The sequence below is a fragment of the Nerophis lumbriciformis genome, linkage group LG04 (assembly GCF_033978685.3).
Source record: "Nerophis lumbriciformis linkage group LG04, RoL_Nlum_v2.1, whole genome shotgun sequence".
NCBI lineage: Eukaryota > Metazoa > Chordata > Actinopteri > Syngnathiformes > Syngnathidae > Nerophis > Nerophis lumbriciformis.
The window spans coordinates 35,898,427-35,924,261 of NC_084551.2; the positions used below are offsets into that span (position 1 = coordinate 35,898,427).

The following is a 25,835-nucleotide window of genomic DNA, read 5'->3' on the forward strand; positions in this document are numbered from 1 at the left end:
GCCTTCCACCCGAATGCAGCTGGGATAGGCTCCAGCACCCCCGCGACTCCGAGAGGGACAAGCGGTAGGAAATAGATGGGATGGATGGATAAACACAGACACTCATGGCATGTGTATGGGGATAGACCAGATGGGTGTTACAACACTGCCACCCTCTGGCTGCTACCATACATTACAGCAGGGGTGTCCAAACCTTTTCTAACAAGGGACGCTGCATTTAGAAACATTGAAGAATGTGGGGTTTGATATATTTTGTGCATTAAAGATGCCAAACCAGAGGCGCCCAAACTTCTTAGCTCCAAGGGTCAAAGTGAAAATGTCAACGGGCCGCGTGCCAAAAACAGCGTGTTTAAGTGTGAAACACAAATAGCCTAAATGTCAATAATAAAGTTATATTTAAAGTGTAAATAAGCGTGGTAGATATAGTACGCCTGGCAAACATGCCATCAATGATTGTGTGAGCCTTAAAGGTGTCTCGATACCATTTTTTCACCTCCGATTAGTCTTGTCCAATATTTTGGTACCGATACCAAAATGTATTTCGATACTTTTTTCTAAATGAAGGGGACCACAAAAATGGCATTATTGGCTTTATTTTAACAAAAAGTCTTACGGTACATTAAACATAGGTTTCTTATTGCAAGTTTGTCATTAAATAAAATAGTGAACATACAAGACAACTTGTCTTTTAGTAGTAAGTAAGCAAACAAAGGCTCCCAATTTAGCTGCTGACATATGCAGTAACATATTGTCATTTTCCATTCGATTATTTTGTCAACATTATTAAGGACAAGTGGTAGAAAATGAATTATTAATCTACTTGTTCATTTACTTTCAATATCTGCTTACTTTCTCTTTTAACATGTTCTATCTACACTTCTGTTAAAATGTAATAATCACTTATTCTTCTGTTATTAGGATGATACCACATATTTGGGTATGAATCCGATACCAAGTAGTTACAGGATCATACATTGGTCATATTGGGGACGTCGTGGCGTGGTTGGGAGAGTGGCCGTGCCAGCAACCTGAGGGTTCCTGGTTCAATCCCCACCTTCTACCAACCTTGTCATGTCTGTTGTGTCCTTGAGCAAGACACTTCACCCTTGCTCCTGATGGGTCGTGGCTAGGGCCTTGCATGGCAGCTCCTGCCATCAGTGTGTGAATGTGTGTGTGAATGGGTGAATGTGGAAATAGTGTCATAGCGCTTTGAGTACCATGAAGGTAGAAAAGCGCTATACAAGTATAACCCATTTACCATTTACCATTTATTCAATGTCCTCATGACTTGTGTCCAGGGACATGTTTCCTGAGTTTATAAACATAATATAAACTTTAAAAAAACGAAAGAAGATTTTGTGATGCTAAAAAATATCGATGTAATCATAGTAGTATCGACGAGATACGCACCTGTACTTAGTAGCATTACAGTGGATGTCAGGTGTAGATCCACCAATTGTGTTTGTTTGTTCGTCATTAGCGGTGACGCCGGTGAGCTACGGTGTGTAGTGAAGCATGTTTAGCTATTCCTCGTCCTGCAGGGATGATACTTGTAAGAAACTCACTTTATTTGTCGCCATGGAGACCAGGATTAGTGATTTAGAAGTAGCTAAAACACTGCCGACTGCAGATGGACTTTAGCCGCTAGCTAGCTAGCCATGTCTTAAAGCACCTCTTCCTGAGGGCGTTTCAGTTTTATAACTTCACCTTTATCTTTAGTTTTTAAGCCAAAATGCGTCCGTTCTCTCTTTTCTGTCTACACACTGTGTCTGTTTGTAAGTACTCTGTGATTGTGCGCTGCCGAACATGCTCCTCTGCTCGTAAACCAGCAATGACACGATGTGATGACGACGGGAGCGTGGGGGGTGGGGGACCGGTACTTTTTGGAGACGGTATAGTACTAGGGATGTCCGATAATGGCTTTTTGCCTATATCCGATATTCCGATATTGTATAGTACTAACCTTTAATTACCGATACCGATATCAACCGATACCGATATATACAGTCGTGGAATTAACACATTATTATGCCTAATTTGGACAACCATGTATGGTGAAGATAAAGTCATTTTAAAAAAAATTAATAAAATAAAATAAGATAAATAAATTAAAAACATTTTCTTGAATAAAAAAGAAAGTAAAACAATATAAAAACAGTTACATAGAAACTAGTAATTAATGAAAATGAGTAAAATTAACTGTTAAAGGTTAGTACTATTAGTGGACCAGCAGCACGCACAATCATGTGTGCTTACGGACTGTATCCCTGCAGACTGTATTGATATATATTGATATATAATGTAGGAACCAGAATATTAATAACAGAAAGAAACAACCCTTTTGTGTGAATGAGTGTAAATAGGAGAGGGAGGTTTTTTGGGTTGGTGCACTAATTGTAAGTGTATCTTGTGTTTTTTATGTTGATTTAATTAAAAAAAACAAAAAAAACCTGATACCGATAATAAAAAAAACGATACTGATAATTTCCGATATTGCATTTTAAAGCATTTATCGGCCGATAATATTGGACATCTCTATATAGTACCGAATAGGATTAATAAGTATCGCGGTACTATACTAATACGGGTATATACCGTACAACCCAACTTCCGATACAATACCAATATTAGAGCCTTAAGTGTTGGTAGGTATTAAAAACACTAAACTATCATTAACCGTTTGGAATGGACTTGCGCTGTCTTTAAGTTGAAGTAGGGTATTGTTTTTGTTGCCAGTTGTGGCTACAATAATTCATTACATTTAAATCATGATGCAGATGTGGACACATTTGTTACTTTCTAATACGCTTCTGCCTAAAAAGTAATATGCAACTGTAATGATTTGATACTTGTTTTAGACTGCATTGAAGACACTTACAGAAAATCAACACATTACACGTACAGTATATGCAGACACTGATCAGTATTATGTTCTTTACACAAGAATACCAACATTACCATTTACAAAAAAAACCAGGGTAACAGTTATTGTTTCCTAATTACATACAGTATATATTTCCACAAGTGATGAGGACGATGTCATGGAGAAACTGATGAAGGGCAGACACTTTGCTCCTGCTTGGTTTCCATGAGATCTGATGATGCTTTGTTTATCTGGCCTTCTACATCTCTGCACTCTGAGCTGGACACATAAACAGAAAAGACTACTGTAGATTTATGTTCTGTAGATAGATGTTGTTCCAGTAATGGCAAAGAGGAGACATGTTCTCTTTATCCATTCATCTCTTATCTGTCCTGGCTGCTCAGTACAATAAGTCAATAATCATAAAGCACGGACAGACCTTACGAGTTGTTTGTTGTGAATGTGACGACAGCGACCTAATGAGATAACATTAAAACCTGCACACAGTGACTTCCTGTTCAGTGCAAGGTAAGTTTCAAGATAAAAGCATGGCAATCTTGTAGATTCTAACTAACAAAATACAACCACTGAACCGGAAGAAGAATGATTTGCGAATGTATAGAAGTTTTATTGTCATTGAAATTTATCTCAGCGCTCTGTTAGACATGGGTGCCGAAGTCGTGACATTTATAGGTGCTGACCGAATTCCGTTAGTAGTAACAGGTAACGATTCGATACCTTTGTGTACACTCGGCACTTACTCAAGCACTTGGCGGGCAAACCAGCACAGTCATAGTCAGTGTTGGGACTAACGCGTTACTAAGTAACGCGTTACTGTAACGCCGTTAGTTTCGGCGGTAACTAGTAATCTAACGCGTTATTTTTTTATATTCACTAACTCAGTTACCGTTACTACATGATGCGTTACTGCGTTATTTTACGTTATTTTTTAATGTAGTATCGGCTAGAAACAGAAGAAGTGTCGTCCTTCTGTCTCACAAGGAAAAGAAAAGGCGTGCTTTCCTCGACCGAGGAGCGGAGCGCAGGGGAGACGTTCCTCCAGGGCCTATGTACTTCGGGGCTAACACCCTTCACTTTACCCGGCAGTGGGTCTTTACAGCTCCGGACTCGAGGGTGAATGACGAGGCCGGCGGTTTGTTGCAATTTTGTGACTTTATTGGTGTCTTGCACGTAGCCATCCACCAAGCTAGAGCACCTGCACGCATCCACTGTTGCGCTCCCTCACCTCTCTCGCCCACTCACTCACTGACGTCACTCACCTCACATGCTGTCATTTCTTAAAGGGCCATACACACACACACACACGCTACTCTCTTAACAACTAAAAAGACATCATGGCGAAGCCAGAAGTCGAGGTTCTTAACATGGATACATTGTCACTACTTTTCTTTTGTCGAGCACAAATAAATGATAAATGATAAATGGGTTGTACTTGTATAGCGCTTTTCTACCTTCAAGGTACTCAAAGCGCTTTGACAGTATTTCCACATTCACCCATTCACACACACATTCACACACTGATGGAGGGAGCTGCCATGCAAGGCGCTAACCAGCACCCATCAGGAGCAAGGGTGAAGTGTCTTGCTCAGGACACAACGGACATGACGAGGTTGGTACTAGGTGGGGATTGAACCAGGGACCCTCGGGTCGCGCACGGCCAATCTTGCACTGCGCCACGCCGTCCCAAAGAAAATAACATTTTAGTTAAATGTAAGTTGTGTCTTGGATCAAAGATCCCATCTACTTAAAGTTAAAGTGACAATGATTGTCACACACACTAGGTGTGGTGAAATTATTCTCTGCATTTGACCCATCACCCTTGATCACCCCCTGGGAGGTGAGGGGAGCAGTGAGTAGCAACAGTGACCGCACCCGGGAATACTGCCCAAAACAGCAATTCAAATCTGCTGAAACAGCTACATAAATGGTAAATGGGTTATACTTGTATAGCTTTTCTACCTTTTTCAGGAACTCAAAGCGCTTTGACACTATTTCCACATTCACCCATTCACACACACATTCACACACTGATGGCGGGAGCTGCCATGCAAGGCACTAACCAGGACCCATCAGGAGCAAGGTTGAAGTGTCTTGCTCAAGGACACAACAGACGTGACTAGGATGGTAGAAGGTGGGGATTGAACCAGTAACCCTCAGATTGCTGGCACGGCCACTCTCCCAACTTCGCCACGCCACATAAGCAACATGCTTTGACGAAGCTAGTAAAGAGAGACACAGACTCCGATGCCACTTCACCTCCACCTAAGGATTTTAACGGAGGCAATGCTAGCCAGGACAACATTGATAGAGCCATTGCAGCGTATGTGCTAGAAGACATGCAGGCTATTTCTACAGTGGAGTCACCCGTTTTCTGGCAGCTAAATAGCATGATACCGGCGTCAAACAACAAATGGCACAGAAAACATGTTCCAAGTACCTGGACAGTGAGTACATAAACATGGAAAGCGAGCTAAAGAAAACACTCCAAACTCTGCCTCTGCTCATCATTGAAGGTACACACTGTCAATTCTCTTATATACTATTTCATTGTAGACTTCTAGAGTGTTTGATTATCACATCACTCTAAATGTATAGACTATAAAGTTCACAAACATAAAGAGGGATGCTAGTGGGCCAGGCCAATCTTTCATTTTCTCTGATTAGGCTTTGTGTATGTCATGTGTGCCTTCCTTGGGTGAAGCCAGCTTTACAGCTATGTTGTTATTATGCGGTTTGTTACTTATGTATGTTATGTTGCAGCTATTTCAAATAGTTTTGTCAATTTGTTGTGGCCTGAAATAAATTGGCCCTTTGAAACATATCTTTGTCTTTGTGTGTTGTATGTAGACCACATTGCTTAGCAGAGTTCAGTGATGCAAATGCATGTCAAGTTGATCAACACATTGTATTATTCTCCAGTGCAATAACAGTACTGAAACGAAGGCTAAAAGGGCATTAATGGGAGCCTTAAAAAAAAGGAGGAAAAAAATAAGTAACTAAATAGTTACTTTTCACAGTAACGCATTACTTTTTGGTGTAAGTAACTGAGTTAGTAACTGAGTTACTTTTGAAATAAAGTAACTAGTAACTGTAACTAGTTACTGGTTTTCAGTAACTAACCCAACACTGGTCATAGTAGACTAATCCAAACTGCCTCAAAATAATGTTACCATGTCGACAAAGCAAGCATGCCTGAAAGAAAAATCTAAAAAGTAAGGCTGCACTTTAGCTCGATGCATAGTAATTTTACATGGCGTTTTTTTAACACCTCCAAATTTGGTAAATAAAATGAAGATGCGCGTTACAATTAAACAGCTGGTGTGTAATAAGTACAATTCTTTGCTCAGGTAAGGTTGCATTTCATGATTTTTCCATACTACAAGTATAAACACTTTGTAGGACTCAAACAAAAGACAAGACTGATACGTTCAAATTAATGGCAAAGACTACTTCCTGATTACGACAACACGAGGACAAAGTAGTAGAGATGAGATTCTTTGGGCACCTCATGATTCGATTCGGATTCTTAGGGTGACTTCTGTCGTGTGTCTTTAGATTTTCAGCTCTGTTGAGGCGAGCCAGGTCAACGTGTCATCGTCCAGGTCAATCAGACCTTGTTCGCCATTCGGTGGCCGGTGTTTGGGGCAACTAGTTACTATATGCTCTACTGTCTGGACTGGGTCCCCACACTCGCAGGAGGCATCTTCCGCAAGTCCCCACCTCTTCCTCGCTGCTCGGTAGCGTCCGACGCCGGTCCTCAAGCGGTTGAGGGTTGTCCACTGCTTCCGGGGCAGTTCCTGGCCGGAGACGTCTGTGGGGTCGTCGATGTAGTGGTGCAGCCTAGATGGTTCTGCTAACTTCCACTGTTCTCTCCATCTCGTCTTGACCCAGGTGGCCTTGGAAATATCAGCTGATGTTGTGCTGAGCAGCTCGTGGGCTTGCATGGCAAAAGGGCGCCTTGACTTTAGGCGCACGCGTCGTGGTGTTTCTGTGACGATCTTATGGAGGAGGTGGGATTCGCTGGTCTGTGCCTTTCGGGAGAGGGCTAGTGTGGCTGCTTCTCGTCTGATGTTTGCCGGGGCGATGCCAGCGAGGATGGACAGTTGGTTTACTGGGGTCCCTCGCAGGCACCCGGAGACGGTCCGCAGGGCGCTGTTGAGGGCGACATACAACTTCTTTACATGGGGGCTACGGCACCAAACCGGGGCACAGTACTCGGTGGCTGAGAACACCAGGGCCAGCGTGGACATGTGCAGTGTCTTCGTCGTAGCTCCCCATGTCGTGCCGGCCAGCCGCCGTATTAGGGCGGCACGGGCACTTGTCTTTGCCTTGGCACAGTGCAGGTGTTGTTTGAATGTCAGTGTTCTGTCAAGTTTCACACCGAGGTACGTGGGAACGGGCTGGGACTGTATCCACCGTGATGTTCATCTCACGGGCTGCTTCCATGTTGTTGAGGTGAAACATTGAAGATGTTGTCTTATCCATGCTGAGCTTGAGACGCCATTTCAGGGTGTTTATGTCTTCAGAGAGGCCCTGTTCCGCTGCTTCCCAGGATGGCTTACTAAGTAGGATGGCCAGATCATCTGCATAGCCATACTTCTTTGACTGAGTTGCAGGCAGGTCATGGATATAAATGTTGAACAACATTGGTGCCAGCACTGAGCCCTGTGGGACGCCATTCCTAAGTTTCCTCACCCTACTGCATTGGCCATTGCTGGTGTGTAGTCGGAAGCTGCGGTTGCTCATCATCTCCATGATGAAGTTCACCATATGTTTGTCTGGGATGGTTTCCAGAAGTTTCATATGTAGCCTACGCATCCAGACAGTATCGTATGCAGCTGTGAGGTCCAAGAAGACAGCGCCAGCCTTCTCCACTGCCTGGAAGCTGTCCTCTATGTCTTGACACAGAAGGGTCACCTGGTCCGCCGTGGACCTACCGCTTCGGAAGGCAGCCTGTTCTTTAGGCAGCTGGGGGTCGATCACCGGGTTGAGACGTGCATGGAGGAGGCGTTCCAAGACCTTATATGGAACACACAGCAGTGAGATGGGTCGGTATCCCTTAGGGTCATCACTAGGCTTATTTGGCTTCGGCAGAGCGATCACCTTGGCACGACGCCAGATCTTTGGCAGCTTCAGACATCGGAGACACATGGAGAGGAAGGAGCACAGCCAGACGGTAGCCTTCTTGCCTTGATGTTTTATGTATTCCGGATGGATGCCGTCGATGCCTGGTGCCTTACCCGTTTTCAGCCGTTGGATGGCCTGCCCGATTTCTTGTGTTGTGAAATCGTAGGATAGGTTGAGATCACAGCCTGGTGCCCTGTGCAGCTCACTGACTTTTGCCGATGTTCTCCTGCTGAAGTCCTTGTCTGCATTGGGGTAGCGGCCGTTGCTCAGCAATAGTGACGCGATGGAATTTGCAGTGATGGGACATTGTGCTGGGGTTGTCGACCTGCCCATCAGCTTGTTCATGGTCTGCCACACCCGACGACTAGAGTGTGTGAAGTCGATTGATTCCACTGTCTCCGTCCATCTTTGCCTGCGTTTCTCATTTAGTCTGCAGATTAAGTTGTTTGCTGCTATATCCCTGTCGTCGCTAGTTTGTGATTCTGTGTGGGCGTGAAGTAGATCTTCACATTCGTCATCCCAGCAGGGTACATAGGCTTTGCGTATGCCGCGGGGGATGTTCTTCTTGGCGGCAGCCAGCATCATCTTGCAGTATGAGTCATAAGCGATGTCCAAGTTGGTGGGGCGCGGGTGTGGGAGACCAGCAACTGCCTTGTTCACTTGCTGTGTGAAACCTACCCAGTTTGCTTTCCGGAAGTTCCACCTCCTCACATCCTTCCCTTCCACAGGCTGGACCAGAGATGGAATGGTTATGAGCGATGGTCGGTGGTGTGATCGGGGGAATCTGTCCAGAATGCGTCTTACTGGTAGCGGTTCGTTGTCGCGACATTTTGCAAAGGCCAGGTCTGGGTTGGTGGTGCTGTTCCAGCGTGCAGAATAGAAAGTGCGTGGCTCTTTTGGGTCGTATAGGAGTGTCGCATCGGCGGCCGAGGCCCATTCTGCCAGGAATTCACCATCAGCATTGGAGCTGCTGTAGCCCCAGTCTGTGTGCTGGCTGTTGAAATCACCAGCATACATGGCGGGGGCTGGGACAATTGGCAAAGATGTTGGGGCGAACCTAGTCGGAGGCGGCTTGTAGATGTTGACGATGGTGGTGTCTTGCACTTTAGTTGTAATCCATTCTACCTCTGCATCGTTTGCGGACTGTGCTATAGCTGACCAAGCCATGTCGTTACGAACGAATGTAGCTATGCCGTGATGTTTGTCGGCGGTGTGACCAGCCAGGGTGTACCCTACCTCAGGAAGTTCTTGTTTTCAATGCGAGTCTCCTGAAGTAGAACGATAGTCGCCTTTTTTTTAATGGCGATCTGTTGGATGACGTTGAGTTTAGCGGTGGTAAGGCCTTCAACGTTGAGCTGCAGTAACGCTAAACCAACTAGGCTTTTTGTGGTCTGCAGACGTGGTAAAGACATTAGTTTCGCTTTTGTAGGCTTTTTGAACCTGTAAGCTACTCGTAGGGGAGGCCACGTAGAGGCTGTCTTTGTCTCCCCCTTAGGGTGACGATTCGATTCAGAATTAATTCCGGTTCAACGCGATTCTCGGAGTATATTATTTGGTATACGAATGTATTTATAAATTATGATAAAACCTTCCAAAAAGGTTACAGGTTACAAAAGCTCCTCTTGGCTGCTGACGTACAACTTATACGCACAGTATATTAAAATTGTATTTACAAAAATCACAATGTTGATCAAGCTAATAAAAGAAAATACAGCAACCCTAATTACAACCCAGTTTTAGCTTTATAATACTTAAGATAGACATTTAAAAAGCAATTAAGAAAACATACAAATACAATACTTATTAAATAAAAAAGTAAAAAAAAGAAATCAAAAAAATTATATAAAGAAAAATAATAATATTAATGTCAATAATAGTTTTTAATCCAAAAATGTATTCTTTAGAATTAAATAAAAATGCAGTGAAAAATGTATACAGTACAGGCCAAAGATTTGGACACACCTTCTCATTAATGTGTTTTCTTTATTTTCATGACTATTTACATTGTAGATTGTCACTGAAGACATCAAAACTATGAATGAACACATGTGTAGTTATGTACTTAACATAAAAAGGTGAAATAACTGAAAACATGTTTAATATTCTAGTTTCTTCAAAATAGCCACCCTTTGCTTTGATTACTGCTCTGCACACTCTAGGCATTCTCTCGATGAGCTTCAAGAAATAGTTTTCACTCCACAGGTGTCATAGTTGTGATGCCTTCAGTGACAATCTACAATGTAAATAGCAGAGGTGGGACCAAGTCATTGTTTTGCAAGTCACAAGTAAGTCTCAAGTCTTTGCCCTCAAGTCCGAGTCAAGTCCCGAGTCAAGACAGGCAAGCCCTGAGTCAAGTCCAAAGTCAAGACTGGAAAGTCTCAAGTCAAGTCCTAAGTCCTGCATTTTGAGTTTCGAGTCCTTTCAAGTCCTTTTAACCACAGACTAATATATTAACACAGATTGTGTATGCTTTTCAAACGCTGTATTTATTTATTAAAACAAGTGCATTTTAAATTGCAGGAAAGAAAATTGTGCTGACATTGCACTTTATAATAGCACTATTAACCAGTCATTTTAAACATTAACTCATTCCTTTACAGAACAAACACATTGAAAAATAAAGTGCAAATGTACTTATTTGTACAAAAGTGTTAACATTGAAAAAACATGACATATACGTGAACATAACAAAAAAGTTTTACTTTTTATATGTCAGGGCCCTATGCTGCATTGCATTTGCAAAAGACCAAATTAGCCAAGAGTCTGTCAGTCATTTGTGCACGATGGGGGCGTAGTATGATGCCACCATGGCTGAAAACTCGCTCCACTGGAGCACTGGAGGCAGGCACTGCCAAGACTCTCATGGCCACTCGTAACAGTGAAGGAAGAGTCTTCATGTTCAATGCCCAGAACAAAAGGGGGGAGAGAGTTGTTTTGGGTTGGTGCACTACTTGTAAGTGTATCTTGTGTTTTTTATGTTGATTTAATTAAAAAAATAAAAAAAAATAAAAAATATTATTTCTTGTGCGGCCCGATACCAATCGATCCACGGACCAGTACCGGGCCGCGGCCCGGTGGTTGGGGACCACTGAGGTAAACAACCAACAGTATGTCAGAAAGCTAGCTAAAACGGTACACATATTCATGATATAGTATACATTTTAACTGACCTTTATTTTACTATTTTTGTCTTTTTTTAGGTGGCTAAAATACGCGGTGCTGCTGACCGCCGTCTAACGTTACGTGTGATATATTGACTAACGTAACCCTGCTTAAAAAAAATCACTGAACAAAAAGTATGAATAAGGTAGTGAACTGCAACAGATTCCCGTGTTTGCAATAACGTATAACGTTAGCAGTGAGTTTACAGCCTCACTGATTTAACTACACAGCAAATAAAAGTCACGTTACTTAGCCAATAAACGTTATCTTACATTCAAAACTTACCGTTCTTTGTGCAACTTCAAATGCCGGACGAAGTTGGAAGTTGTTGCCTCTCCATCAGTCATTTTCGAACCGCATGTGTTGCATACTGCAAACCGTTTTGTGTTGACCACCTCGTAATTTTTATACCCAAACAAAATTATTTTAGGTATCATTTTTTGTTCACTGGCGTGTGGTTTGGACATGTCTTCTTCGTTGGTTGTCCTGCAATTTGATTGGATGAATGCTGTGTGATGAAAACAAAGTAGATCTAATTTGATTGGCTGTTGTACTGAGACCACACCAGCTGACACACGCAACGCTGATAGACAAGTACACAATGATAAATACGGAGCGCTCCCGAATAACTTTTTCATCTTTGGGTTTTGGGGAAAGTAGCAAGTCATGTCAAGTCATGTCAATTCAAAAGGCTCAAGTCCAAGTGAAGTCACAAGTCATTGATGTTAAAGTCTAAGTCGAGTTGCAAGTCTTTTTACATTTTGTCAAGTCGAGTCTAAAGTCATCAAATTCATGACTCGAGTCTGACTCGATTCCAAGTCATGTGACTCGAGTCCACACCTCTGGTAAATAGTCATGAAAATAAAGAAAATGCATTGAAATGAGAAGGTGTGTCCAAACTTTTGGCCTGTACAGTGTGTATATATATGTGTGTATATATATATATACTTATAAACATTTTTATATCAATTTTCGAGAATTCTGAATTGGGATGTGAATCTATTTTTAGGAGCACCGCTACAAAATAATAGGTTTATTGTCCTCTATTCTTCTTATGTTTCTGTAAAAGTATAAACAATGGCTAGATTGTGTTTCCATTTTGATTACGTCAAAAACGACATCAGTCAATCAGTCCGAGGGGCATCAACATAAGCGGGTTCCACTGTATTAGCATTGTTTTAACTTCTTTTACACTGGTATGACTGGTAAAAAGTTGGTTTGTGTCTTCAAACATTGCTTGTACAGTTTTTGAAAAATGTTTTATGATAGAAATAGTTAGTTTTTGGAACACCATTTCTTCTTTTGTTATTTCCTGTGGGAAACAGATTGTCAATTCAAAGAAATGCAAGGTTGTTTAAAACTAGACATTGGACTTTATCTCATTGCGTCATTGAGGTCACAAAAATCCCCAGATAGGAGAAGTGGAACTATTTCAACCTGAAGTGGAAAACAAGTGTGCACATGTGGCGTGTAGCCAAAATACTGTAAAGTGATACCTGTCTGAGTCGGAGTCGCCCGACATACTCAAGTCCTTCTGTAAGTCCTCTTGTGATAGAAACCTCCTGATTCCGCAGCACTGGACCGCCTGGGCCACAGAGTAATGTGTCCTTCCTGCCGCACACTCCTCCATCTTGGCCACGCTGAGCTGGGACTGCAGGAAAAGGTGCAGGCAGCTGTCAGACAGCAGCAGAGGACTCTGCAGGATCCTGGATGAGAGGATAGTGAAACATTAGCAGGAGGTACACTTTACCCAATCAGTGCTTGAAATTATCTTCAAATAAATTATTTAAAAAAAGTCTAAATCTAATATTTAGCCATTTTAAAATGTGTATTGGCCCACGTCCGGCATCTCAACATCATTTTATCTTCATACAAGTTTCTAAGTTGAAGTGGACTCATTTTGAGTAGCATGGTTAAAAGTAACAAGTATGAGTTTTAGAACTAGAATTAGAAACTACTTTTTATGAAATATAACTACATGGCATTTTAAAAATTAGCATATTGACACTAGGCACAGTATTATATAAATATGAAGAAAAATAAAACAAATGACACAAAAAAATAGGCAACAGGACTGTGCTGGGATTTCAACATCTTTTTATTTTGGGCCTTCCCATGGCCTACAGAAGAACTGAATGATGCAACTTCCTATGTGAACCATGTGGCTTATAATATATATACTCAGAGTGGGTAATGTGTGAGGGTAACAGGACTGGGTGAAACCGCAGGGACTTGACTACAGTGAGAATTTAACCTTCAGGTTTATTCAGCAAATGTTTGCTGTACCTTGGCCATCATTTTTGTTGTGTTCCTCCATTGTACATCCTTTTTATTATGAAGGTTTTTCAAATTACATTTTCTATGTCCAATTGGTATTATTTTATTTGAACCCTTTGGGGGCCTTTTGATCAACCGGTTTTCAATTAGAATTACAGTGCTTTCCATTTGTACTGGGAAGTCGTAATTTCAGAGTTCCTTGTCGAAATACCAACAGGGAAATGTCGGAGCATTCTGACCACCCCCGAGTTGGCAAAGATGGCAACTCTGGATGTAAACAACGATATCCATCCATTTTCTACCGCTTGTCCCTTTCGGGGTCGCGGGGGGTGCTGGAGCCTATCTCAGCTGCACACGGGCGTGAGGCGGGGTACGCCCTGGACAAGTTGCCACCTCATCACAGGGCCAACACAGATAGACAGACAACATTCACACACTAGGGTCAATTTAATGTTGCCAATCAACCTATCCCCAGGTGCATGTCTTTAGAGGTGGGAGGAAGCCGGAGTACCCGGAGAGAACCCACGCAGTCACGGGGAGAACATGCAAACTCCACACAAAACGATCTCGAGCCCAGGATTGAACCCAGGACCTTCATAAAATGATATCTGCTTCTATTATAACCATTATTTGCACTTCTGATTCGTTTTTGTCACAGTAAATCAACTATATACAATGTATTGTTTTACATTTATATATGGTAAGGTCACTTTAGTGTAAACTTGGCCATCTTGATTTTCAACTTTGTAACTGGAACGCGTTCTACATGGCAGCGACGTCATTCCCAAATCCGACTTCCCACTTCCCAAATAAATGGAACGCAACATTATTTTTACTATCTTAAACCTGTGAAATTATCAGATCAAAAGTCCTTCAAAAGGGTCCAAATTCATTTCAATTGTTATTTTTGATTAGGACTGAAGTTTGAGAAATTTGAGCTAAAAAGGTAAAAAATAATTTTAAAAAATGAAGCCAAAACATTTTTACGCCCTTCAAAAACTTAAGGACTTTAATGTCTGTGTGGCTTTGAAGATAATTAAAATTTAATGGCTCCAGCACCCCCCGCGACCCCGAAAGGGACAAGCGGTAGAAAATGGATGGATAGATGTCCCCAGATGGTTAACTAAATATACTAGGACTATCCCGATCCAATATTGATAACGTGTATCGGTCTGATATCAGCAAAACAACAAGTATCGGATGATACCGGCTTGCATTTAAATGTCCGATACAAGGTCCGCTACAAGACGTCCTGCAGCGTGTTTACTTGAGTAAAATTGGACAGCCAGTTAACATCTAAATGTCCTCCAATAATCACACAAGATTGGTAATTTCTTCTATTTTAGTCAAGTCATTTACAAAATGTAATCATGGTAGGCTATACTGTAAGCTATGAGGAGTCCGCAGCTACACAACAACTAAGCACACAAGTTAGACGTACGTTATAAGTGTCCTTAATTGAACAATATTGCAGTCCAAAACCTGACATGTTTGTCAATATAAACAAATAAAAATTATAGTTGCATATAACTTACATAAACAGAGTCTTGTCTTAGAAAGTATCCAGTAACAAACATGTCTGCATTATTCTATTGACTGCGTTAACTTAATTTAATGAATTATTCTGACCCCTAGGTCTCACCAAAATACAAATTAACACTCTACCTCAAAAGCATACATTTATCATAAGGTTAGTGTTTTCATACCTACCATTGTTCTCTTAGTAATTATCATTTTTGCTGATGTTGTATCGAAATACTGTCGGTATCGGCCAACATTCAAGGCTCCAATATCGGTATTGTATCGGAAGTGGAAAAGTCGTATTGGAACACTCCTAATATGTATTTTTGTTTTTATAAAGAAACCAATTTATAATGTATAGTCGAGATAAGGAATAATGTATCTTACCACCATCACTCAGTGGCCTAGGGCAGTGGTTCTCAAATGGGGGTACGCGTACCCCTGGGGGTACTTGAAGGTATGCCAAGGGGTACGTGAATTTTTTTTTAAATATTCTAAAAATAGCAACAATTCAAAAATCCTTTATATATATATTTATTGAATAATACTTCAACAAAATAAATGTTTAGAATTAAGTTCATGAATCCAGATGGATCTCTATTACAATCCCCAAAGAGGGCACTTTAAGTTGATGATTACTTCTATGTGTAGAAATCTTTATTTATAATTGAATCACTTGTTTATTTTTCAACAAGTTTTTAGTTATTTTTATATCTTTTTTTTCCAAATAGTTCAAGAAAGACCACTACAAATGAGCAATATTTTGGACTGTTATACAATTTAATAAATCAGAAACTGATGACATAGTGCTGTATTTTACTTCTTTATCTCTTTTTTTCAACCAAAAATGCTTTCCTCTGATTAGGGGGTACTTGAATTAAAAAAATTTTCACAGGGGGTACATCACTGAAAAAAGGTTGAGAACCACTGGCCTAGTGGTTAGAGTGTCCGCCCTGAGATTGGTAGGTTGTGAGTTCAAACCCCGATCGAGTCATACCAAAGACTATAAAAATAGGACCCATTACCTCCCTGCTTGGCACTCAGCATCAAGGGTTGGAATTGGGGGTTAAATCACCAAAAATGATTCCCGGGCGTGGCCACCGTTGCTACCCACTGCTTCCCTCACCTCCCAGGGGGTGATCAAGGGTGATGGGTCAAATGCAGAGGATAATTTCGCCACACCTAGTGTGTGTGTGACAAGCATTGGTACTTTAACTCTATATGTGTAGTGAATGAATGATAGGTTTTCAGTTATTTGTGGAAAAAAAGCTCTATATACTGTAAATCTAATACATTATTTTTTCATTATTATTAACACAAATATGTAAAAAATGTAATATTTCGTAATAAAGGAAGCGGGGAGGGGCAAAACCTTTTTTTCACCAGTGTTTAGGGTAGTCAAATGCAATTGTATTTATTAATTATGCAATCAGATCAATGTGCAGGACAATTCCCTTCATAAATTATACCGTGTTTTCTATATTTTATTTTGTGGGGACGCAAATGGCCTAGGAAAAAATAAAAACATGGCAATATTTTTTGACTCTTACTCTTCCAAGAACCTCTGGAGGCCCGCAATGCGCTCTGAGATCTGCTGGGCATTGTTCAGACTGAAGAAAGGGTTCTTGGGTGGCAGGTCTGGCAGTTGCGCCCTGAGAGCAACAAATAAAAAGAAACATTTAGCAGAGCAAACACGGGAAGCGGAGCACATTTTTGCTCATTTCTACTCACATCAGCATGGAGTTCGCTTGTAGCCTCTGTCTGAGCCACACAAACTCACTGAACCTCCTTCGCACTCTCGAAGTCTTCCTGGTAAAGAACACACTGTCCGTCTAAAAGACAAGAAAAAGTCAATTTTCCACTGCTTATCCTGTTCAGGGTCACTAGTGAGCTGGAGCCTATCCCAGCTGACTGAGAGGCGGGAGGTGTGTCTAATCACAGGGCACATGAAGACAAGCACACATTCACATTGTCACTGCTGAGTGAAGCATAACGATCAGTGGCTGCCACGTCAAACAGTTACTTCTTATTGTACTCACGTGCAAGCACACTTCATAGTCCATGTATGCATGCCAGAAGTCATTATTCTGGATGCGCGGGTCTCGGACCCACACGCTGATGATGGCCTGCTGCTGCATGGAGGACTGAAGCTGCTGTCGAGACTGACTGAAAAAAAGGGAAGCTTTTTTGGTTTAAAAACAACAAAGAGGAAGTGACATGACAACGTAACAGAAAAAAAAAGAAGTTCGGAAAATCCATATAATTTTTTGTTTAATGTAAACAAGGGCTATTTTATAGGCGTCATCCCAAACTTGGGAGACAAACATTTTTGCAGAAAATTCCTAAAAACGCTTAAGTGCAACTGTTGAATCAATGTTTTTCTTAACCATTGTTGGGTCATGGGCTCCACCTCAAAGGCCGCCAAAATATTTGTTTTTCAGATTTGATCCGTATGGGCCGCAGCAGTACTCAGGTGCAATACACTTTTCCACCACTTGTGGCAGTAATGACAATAGCAAACGAACAGAAGAAGTCTGGAGCTAAAGTCGTAGAGAAGTTTCCATCCATCCATCCATCCACGGTGGCAGAGGGGTTAGTGCGTCTGCCTCACAATACGAAGGTCCTGAGTAGTCGTGAGTTCTATCCCGGCCTCGGGATCTTTCTGTGTGGAGTTTGCATGTTCTCCCCGTGACTGCGTGGGTTCCCTCTGGGTACTCCGGCTTCCTCCCACCTCCAAAGACATGCACCTGGTTATAGGTTGATTGGCAACACTAAATTGGCCCTAGTGTGTGAATGTGAGTGTGAATGTTGTCTATCTGTGTTGGCCCTGTGATGAGGTCCAGGGTGTACCCAGCCTCACGCCCGTGTGCAGCTGAGATAGGCTCCAGCACCCCCCGCGACCCCGAAGGGAATAAGCGGTAGAAAATGGATGGGATGGAAGTTTCTTAAGCAGAATAATTATGACTAAAGTGGTGAAACTGTGTTTTCACTTACACAGCTTAGTTAAGAAACATATTCATTATTAATTCAGTTTGCTTAATTTAGCACAACATAATTGTAGGTAAATGTATTTTTTCGTCAGTTATTTATAAGTCCGTTTTTATGCAGTATATTTGATAAGTATTTATTGTTCTAATCAGCCTGACCTAAGCCTAAGGTTTATGTGTTAAATAAATGATCATCTTTGTGATCAACACATGGTTTCATATCATTTGACAAGGTGGTAAACTGTAAGTAGGTTAGGTATAATTATTAAATAGGATTAAAATCAACAGTGAGATTACCGATTCAGTGTTAATATTTGAGTTGACCCATGTTCCCTCAGTAGTAGAAAAGTTAGGCCCCAAGGTCAAAAGGGTTAAGAACTCCTCATTTAGAGGAACTTGGACCAGTTAAAACCCATTGGCAGATCCTTGCGTTGACATTTTAAACTTGCTCGCAAACTTACAAACTGTGATTTACATAACTGAGGCGTTCCGCAAGGCACCTCATTAAGTGCTCTCCTTTTTTGGCAGTCACACATTTTTTCGCAAGATTGATTGATTGATTGATTGAAACTTTTATTAGTAGATTGCACAGTGAAGTACATATTCCGTACAATTGACCACTAAATGGTAACACCCGGATAAGTTTTTCAACTTGTTTAAGTCGGGGTCCACTTAAATTGATTCATGATAGATATATACTATTTTCATAATACAGTCATCACACAAGATAATCATCAGAGTATATACATTGAATTATTTACATTATTTACAATCCGGGGTGTGGCATATGGAGGGGGGCGGGGTTAGGTTTGGTTGGTATCAACACTTCAGTCATCAACAATTGCATCATCAGAGAAATGGACATTGGAACAGTGTAGGACTGACTTGGTAGGATATGTACAGCAAGTAGTGGACATAGAGAGAGTGATCAGAAAGTATAAGAAAAAGTGTCTACATTTGATTATTTACATTTGATTATTTACAATCCGGGGAGGTGGGTTGTGGAAGGGAGGGTGTTAGTATAGGGTTGAAGTTGCCTGGAGGTGTTCTTTTAGTGCGGTTTTGAAGGAGGATAGAGATGCCCTTTCTTTTACACCTGTTGGGAGTGCATTCCATATTGATGTGGCATAGAAAGAGAATGAGTTAAGACCTTTGTTAGTTCGGAATCTGGGTTTAATGTGGTTCGTGGAGCTCCCTCTGGTGTTGTGGTTATGGCGGTCATTTACGTTAAGGAAGTAGTTTGACATGTACTTCGGTATCAGGGAGGTGTAGCAGATTTTATAGACTAGGCAAGATGTTGCTGTAGTCATTTGTACAATTTCTTTAGTTTTACTAGTGGTGTTTCTCAAGGTTCCATTTTAGGTCCTTTAAAAAAACTTGTCAGAGACTTGCAGCAGTTTCTTAAAAGCACAAGAGTGCTATCATAAAGATGATCTTTGACTAGCTTTTTTGCAGAAAATCCTTAAAAACAGCAGAGTGCTCATGTAACTCCGACAAAATAAATAGACCAAATGTCTACTGTAGAGGACACTGGTAAGCCAGTATATACTAAATAATAGTGAAGGCAAAAGTCTGGCCTCTGGTCCTTAGAGTTCTGGAAATGTGGCCCCAAAACAATTTAACTGAATATCTCAAATCTAAATGCTTACCTGATTTCACCAGGCCTTTACTTCCTTCCCTTGCTGGCCAGCTATGTCTTTGTGTTTCAATAACATGTCGGATTGTGCTGCACTTGCAATGCGCTGGAGCCTTTTATTTACTGTATAAAAAAAAGAAAGAATAGGAGCAAAGGTTTCAAAATAATGTCACAAGACTCCCATTGGCCCCTCCCCTTTGCCCTTCCAGTCCTGCGGTAATCACATTGTTGAGTATATTTTGTGCAGTTTTCTTTCAGTGTGCCACGAGATCACACAATGTCCTTGCAGAGGGAGAACAAATGAAAGTAAAAGCAAAGTTACAAGTGTCGCCATGTAGGACACCTTCAAGCACCTTGTCCCTAAAATCACAAAAAACTACAACCATCATGTCCTTTACAATAGCGTCCATTGTCCAGCTGCTCACGTTTGCTGCTGAATGACTTGTCAGCTTTTACCAAGCTCATGCTCGGAAACGTGCGGAGAAGAGAATACACAGGAAAGAGTAAAGGTTGCACAATAATTATTTTATTACCGTATCTCTACAGTGTCCACACACACACACACACACACACACACACACACACACACACACACACACACACACACACACACACACACAGTAACAGCCGATCAGTAGTACAGGTTTGTTTTTAACAGGTTAAAGGTCAAGCGTCCATCCCATAACAGGATACGTCCCTTCCATGTGAGGAATGACTGACTGATAATGACATCCTGTGTCACATTCTAAAGTGCTACATTTAACATCTTTTCACACACTGTGCATCAATTACAAAGAAAATAAGATGGCTGTTTTGGTTAGCGCTCATATATATATATATATATATATATATATATATATATATATATATATATATATATATATATATATATATATATATATATATATTTATTTATTTATTTATTTATTTATTTTTTTTTTAGTTTTAATGTAAATTTCTTTTAAAAAACAAATAAACATGGTAGGTTACAAAACACATTCCAGTAACTAAGTACATTTACTCAAGTACTTCACATTTAAAAGACGCACAAAAAGTATTCGGGGCACCAATGTGAGATTTACCCAAGGGGGAGAAAGTGTGACTTTTTTGTCCTTTCAGTGATTTTTTGCAGATCTTTTGGCAATTGTTGTGTTACTCTGTACTGTATCAGGCCTGGGCAATTATTTTGACTCGGGGGGCCAAATTTAGAGAAGAAAATGTGTCTGGGGGCCGGTATATCTGATTTTCAGCAACACTAATACAAAACCTCACAATAATGTCTGATTGAATGCTAAAAACGTTATGATAGACCGCCTGAAAAAACGGAATGGAATTTACTTACAATCTGATATATCACTAAGCTTTAGAACGTTGTTGTGAAAATCTCCTTCCGCGTCTGTCCCTGGTACCCGCATTTCAGGCTGGCCAGTCTGGAAACACTCTGTGGAAACGCTCCCCACCCACACTGCTTGGTACCTCGACTGGGCTGCTGTGACTTAGATTACCATAGTAACTAATTAGATTAACATAGTAACTAATTAGATTACCATAGTAACTAGTATATCATGCAAAAGCGCAGATTCCAACCATTGAAACACTTTGTATAGTTCAAGACTTCCGGTCATTTGAAAACATCACTGCACATCATAATGGCAGCTTCAGTTTCCATCTTCAAGATCTAAAAATAATATTTTTAATATCCGGCGAGCCAGATTGAAAAGCTTAACGGCCCGCGTGCGGCCCCCAGGCCTTAATTTGCCCAGGTCTGCTAGAGAGAAGAAGTCCACACCTTATGTCAAAAATGATTTACGACCTAGCTGTCAAAAATGATTTACGACCTAGGTGTCAAAAGGTCAAAAAATTAATGACCTTAGGGTCAAAAGGTCAAATGATTAATGACCTTGGGGTCAAAGGTCAAAGGGGGGTGGGGTTATGGAAAGGTCAGAGGGAGGGGGTGGGGGAGAATACACCTTGTGTCAGAAATGATTAATGACCGGGATACACCTTGTGTCAGAAATGATTGATGACCCTAGAAGAGGAGGTGGGGTTATGGAAAGGTCAGAGGGAGGGGGGTATGAGGAGTCCCACGAGTCCCGCAGTCGTGGGAGGAGTGGGGGAGAAAAGTTGGAAAAGTGGTCAAAAGTCCTCAAAATGTTAAAAAATCACACGCACGCACGCACACACATACGCACACACACATATATATATGTGAATGGGTTTGGTTATAACAAAGTATTTGTTAGTACGAGCGCCAAGAGGAAATGGAAAAGATGGAGAAGCCCTTTGTTTCAGCAGCCGTGATTAGTGAAACGCCAGTTTCCATTTATAAAAATAATAAAACTTACCTGGCCGCTCCTCGCAAAAGTAGAGTTTTTTTGAAACGCACTCAAATTCCTCCAACCGAGTCTTTGCGTGAGAAATGGTGCTTGGATGCTTACGGAATGGTTGGATCTTTTGGATATGTTTTCAAATATCAGACAGGAGATATTTGCTTGTTTCAGCTGAAAGAGAGAAGAGACGAAAGCCCTTTTTCGATTGCTTCTTCGCTATCAACCGTGGATTGGGATGTGTTAAGTCTGACAATGCCCGATGTCCTTTGGCATGATCCTTCTACGATGGAAAAACGGGTAAAAGGAAGCTTGTTTACTTACCCGACGATGGATGAGTTGAGTGAGAGAAGAATTCTGTTTAGCGCTACTGGGGAGACGAAATCTTCGGCCTCAGGTCGTTGGTTTTTCCGCCCCAGTCTCCGTGCTCCTAAAATCAGCGGTTCCTATACGCCCCAGTTGACCGAGCCAGACGTCTTTTCCCTGGAGTCTTTCAACTCCGAATGCGGGGTGTTTACACCGGTGGTGGTCGTGCCCATAGCGGCATGGCGAGAGTGTATGGGGGAAATGAAGGAGAAGATAGACGTCTTGTTTCGAAGCAGTCGGAATTGGAAATGTATGGTGACAACGAGAAGAAGGTTGGGCTTTGAGACCACACCCCCGACGGAGTACGAAAGGACCTCCCCCGCTTCAGTTTCAACCAATAACCTTCAAGGGAATACTCCCGCCGAAACCTCAACCAATACCATTTGAAAACAACCCTTCCGATAGTCTGATTGGTCGAAACTTTTCTTTATCGGACTCCACCCCCTTTGAAAACAACCCACCCCAACAATTTTTTGACCAATCCACATCGGTTCCTTTTTTTTTGTACCCTTTAAAAACAAACCATTCCTGCAATTTTTGACTAAGCCACATCGGTTCCCTTTCTGAACGCAAGGACCTCTCAAACAAGAAAATGGCAAACAAGACAATTAGACGCGTAAAGACCTGTTTTATACCACAGGACCAATTAAAACAGACTGATGAAGCAACCATGGATGCAGCCATGGCTGAGATTTTTAACCCTCCTGAGACGACGGAGGATGCGTACGACGAAGAGACGCCTTCAGTCCAGCCGTGTCGCTTCAGCAGATGCCTCGGCAGACGGGGGATGAAAACCAGCGACGCTACACAGTCTTTGCCAGACAATGATGCGGAGGAGGAGGAAAAAGAGAATTGTTTCGTAAACATAACTCCTCCAACATCCCAGCCACCATCCCCGTCACTCTTGGAGCCCACATTGCACATCAGCGATGAAACCGATGGGGGTCTGTTGTTGTTTTTCGCCAGCACGGTGAAAACGGCCGTGTTTCATCTCCTCAGCCAGGCCATTTGCAGGTTCAGGCAGAACGAGTGCTACGGCTGCTGGGTGAACCATCCGAGCCAGAGACAACATCCATGCCTGGAACCGTACGAACAGGACTTTCTGCTGTACAACTACTCCAAAATCGTCAAGAGTCTGCGTACGCCTAAATTCATTCAGGCCATTCAACGCTTGCTGATGCTTTGTCGTATTAAGGCCGAGGATTCAAGGGTTGAAGCCTACGCCGACTCTCTGCTGTCTCAACTGGAATCTGAGAAAGATATCTGGGGGTGCATAGATGACATGTACAACGAAATGGTGATGGATGACGGAACGATTTTGGGACATTTGGATATGGTGACAGAGTGTTGGAAGAATTAAAAAAAAAGGTGGGTAATTATTGGGCAAAGCTTGTATACTTTGTCGAGAACCACGCTGTTATTTACCCATTGACGGATGTGATAGAAGCATTTATTCTAAAACTAAACAGACCTCAAAAACTACAAATCATTCTTGACTATGCCCGCTCTCAGCCCACATGGGAAACTATCAGGAAAGCCGTGGTCTCTCATGCTTTGGACTTTGACATTTTTGAAATCATTTTGGCTGGATGGTCTAAAGAAAAGTCTTTTCAACCCTCACCTTGTCATGTGTTTGTTTTATATGCTCTGTTTGTTGATATGACAATGTATCGTCTGCGACGTGACATCCCCGTCAATGTTTTGTTTGAACTACAAAAACTACACAATGCGATTAAATTTACCTACGGTATACCTGTTTTACATCAAACCTTGATTATAGTTTATAGAAAAATGTTTTAGATACATCGTGTTGTTTTTCATGAATAAAAACAAAATGTTTTAGATACACTGTGTTGTTTTTATGTGTTGTTTTTCATGAATAAAAACAAAATGTTTTAGATACACTGTGTTGTTTCTCACGAATGAATAAAATAATAACATACTGAGATGAAGAATATCTTATTTTTAATAAGGTTGAAAGTATTTCTCATCATTATTTTTCTTTGTACTCTGTAAGCACTAATATTTTGATCTCTTAAACAGGATCATATCAGTTCAATTTTTAACTTCTTTACTTAATCCATTCCGTAATTTTTATTTTACATACTGATATGCTAAAAGTTTTAAGTGTTGTACGTGCATATAAATGTTTAAAATTATTTTTAAGGTTTTTTTTTTTTGTTTTTTTTTTGTTTTTTTTATTCTTATGGATTTTCTCCCGATTTTGACTACTATCCTCGGAGCATTTTGAGAGCTTTTTGGAAAATCGTTCTGAGCGGATATTGTACCACAACCTTCAGCTTCACACCCTTTGTCCGTAGTGTGTGGTCAACACTGTGTTTATTATCTGTACCATCGATTTTGCGGACTGTCTTTTGAACAAGTTTTGTCTTTATACGACGATGATGTAGTAAAAAAAAAAAAAAGATCTAGAAGCATATACCCTGGTTAAAAAATTGCAACGTTGTACAAGTTGGAATAAGAATAATAGTAGTAGTTGCAACGCACAAACTGTCTGTTGTTTAGGAACTTTTTTTGAATTGTTGAAATGAAATGAAAATGCTGTACACAATGCGTTTGATGAATAAAAAACATTTTATTGAAACAAAAGTTTTGTCACATCATTCAAGGTTTAGCCAATGCGGGGACAATGTCACTTTTTTACTTCTTCTTTTCCTCGCAGGGGATAGAAATGTTTCTTTTTTTTTAGTTCTGCATAGATGGGTTGAAAAGAAGTATAAATCCACACAATATTATCGGGTGCAGAGTTCGTGACGTGTTCACAATTTTCCAATATACATTTTACAAAAAAAAGTCTTTCCACAACCGCTAGGCCCTACAACCAAGCATGAAAAAGGTGTATACAATCTAGGATCAAAGTCTACTTGTTCCATTTTGTCCATTTTTCTTCCCTCTCTAATACCCAAATGGTAAAGTTTTCCCGTCGGGAAAGAGCCGTCTTTTGTCATACACTACTCTAAACTTCTTTTCGAATGAAGTGTTTTTTAAAAGGAAGCCCCTTTTATCACGAGCAATTTGATGATGAGGTGTGTATATCTCACCCGTTTTCTCTCCCTGTAGGTATCCCTCTACCAAATCTTTGACGCTGTCAAAGTTCACCCTTTCGCAACACTCTCTGTTTTGAGTAATTCCCTTGGCATGCAGCACAGTTTTTTTTACCCCGTAGGGTTTGGTAGGCATAACTCTTTGGACCGGCGGAGGCAAATTCTTGAATGCTGTCGCCCCCCCAACTCATCCGTCAAATCCCCTAGATAGGAGCCCGTCTCCAGAGAACCTTCCCCCTCGTTTACCGTGTAGATTAAACTATCGGTGTCTGTGTAAAGAACTCTCTCTTGCAGCTTCTCTAGGTAACCATACATTTTCAAGCGTGCGTAAGCGGTGGTAAAAGCGGCGATAAATACATTGTTTGTGTTACAGGAAAGCACCACGCTGTTTTTGCCGTATCTCCACTGCACCATAGCAATCTTATCGCTGAGAAAGGAGAAATATTCAACCGTATATTTTCCTGAAAATACAAAGTTGTAAAA

General features: G+C 41.2%; 2 protein-coding genes across 3 annotated transcripts in view; one reads left to right on the forward strand and one right to left on the reverse strand.

Moving 5' to 3' along the window:
* The window catches only part of skap2 (src kinase associated phosphoprotein 2), an 86,004-nt gene extending 73,117 nt beyond the window's left edge, over positions 1-12,887 (forward strand). Inside the window, exon 12 of the mRNA XM_061953700.1 lies at positions 12,748-12,887. The gene's annotated coding sequence lies outside the window, so the exon portion shown is untranslated. The remainder of the gene's footprint in view (positions 1-12,747) is intronic.
* Positions 1-25,835, reverse strand: part of snx10b (sorting nexin 10b) — a 61,972-nt gene that overhangs the window by 28,691 nt on the left and 7,446 nt on the right. Inside the window, exons 4-9 of one of the 2 annotated variants that reach the window (XM_061953743.1) lie at positions 19,608-19,717; positions 17,011-17,137; positions 16,703-16,803; positions 16,522-16,623; positions 12,670-12,879; positions 2,439-3,142 (exon numbers count right to left, since the gene is read on the reverse strand). In XM_061953743.1, the coding sequence (XP_061809727.1) occupies positions 3,040-3,142; positions 12,670-12,879; positions 16,522-16,623; positions 16,703-16,803; positions 17,011-17,109 (615 nt within the window). In that variant the 5' untranslated portion in view covers positions 17,110-17,137; positions 19,608-19,717 and the 3' untranslated portion in view covers positions 2,439-3,039. Of the gene's footprint in view, positions 1-2,438; positions 3,143-12,669; positions 12,880-16,521; positions 16,624-16,702; positions 16,804-17,010; positions 17,138-19,607; positions 19,718-25,835 lie in introns of those variants that run through there. The other variant, XM_061953748.1, reaches the window with a different exon arrangement.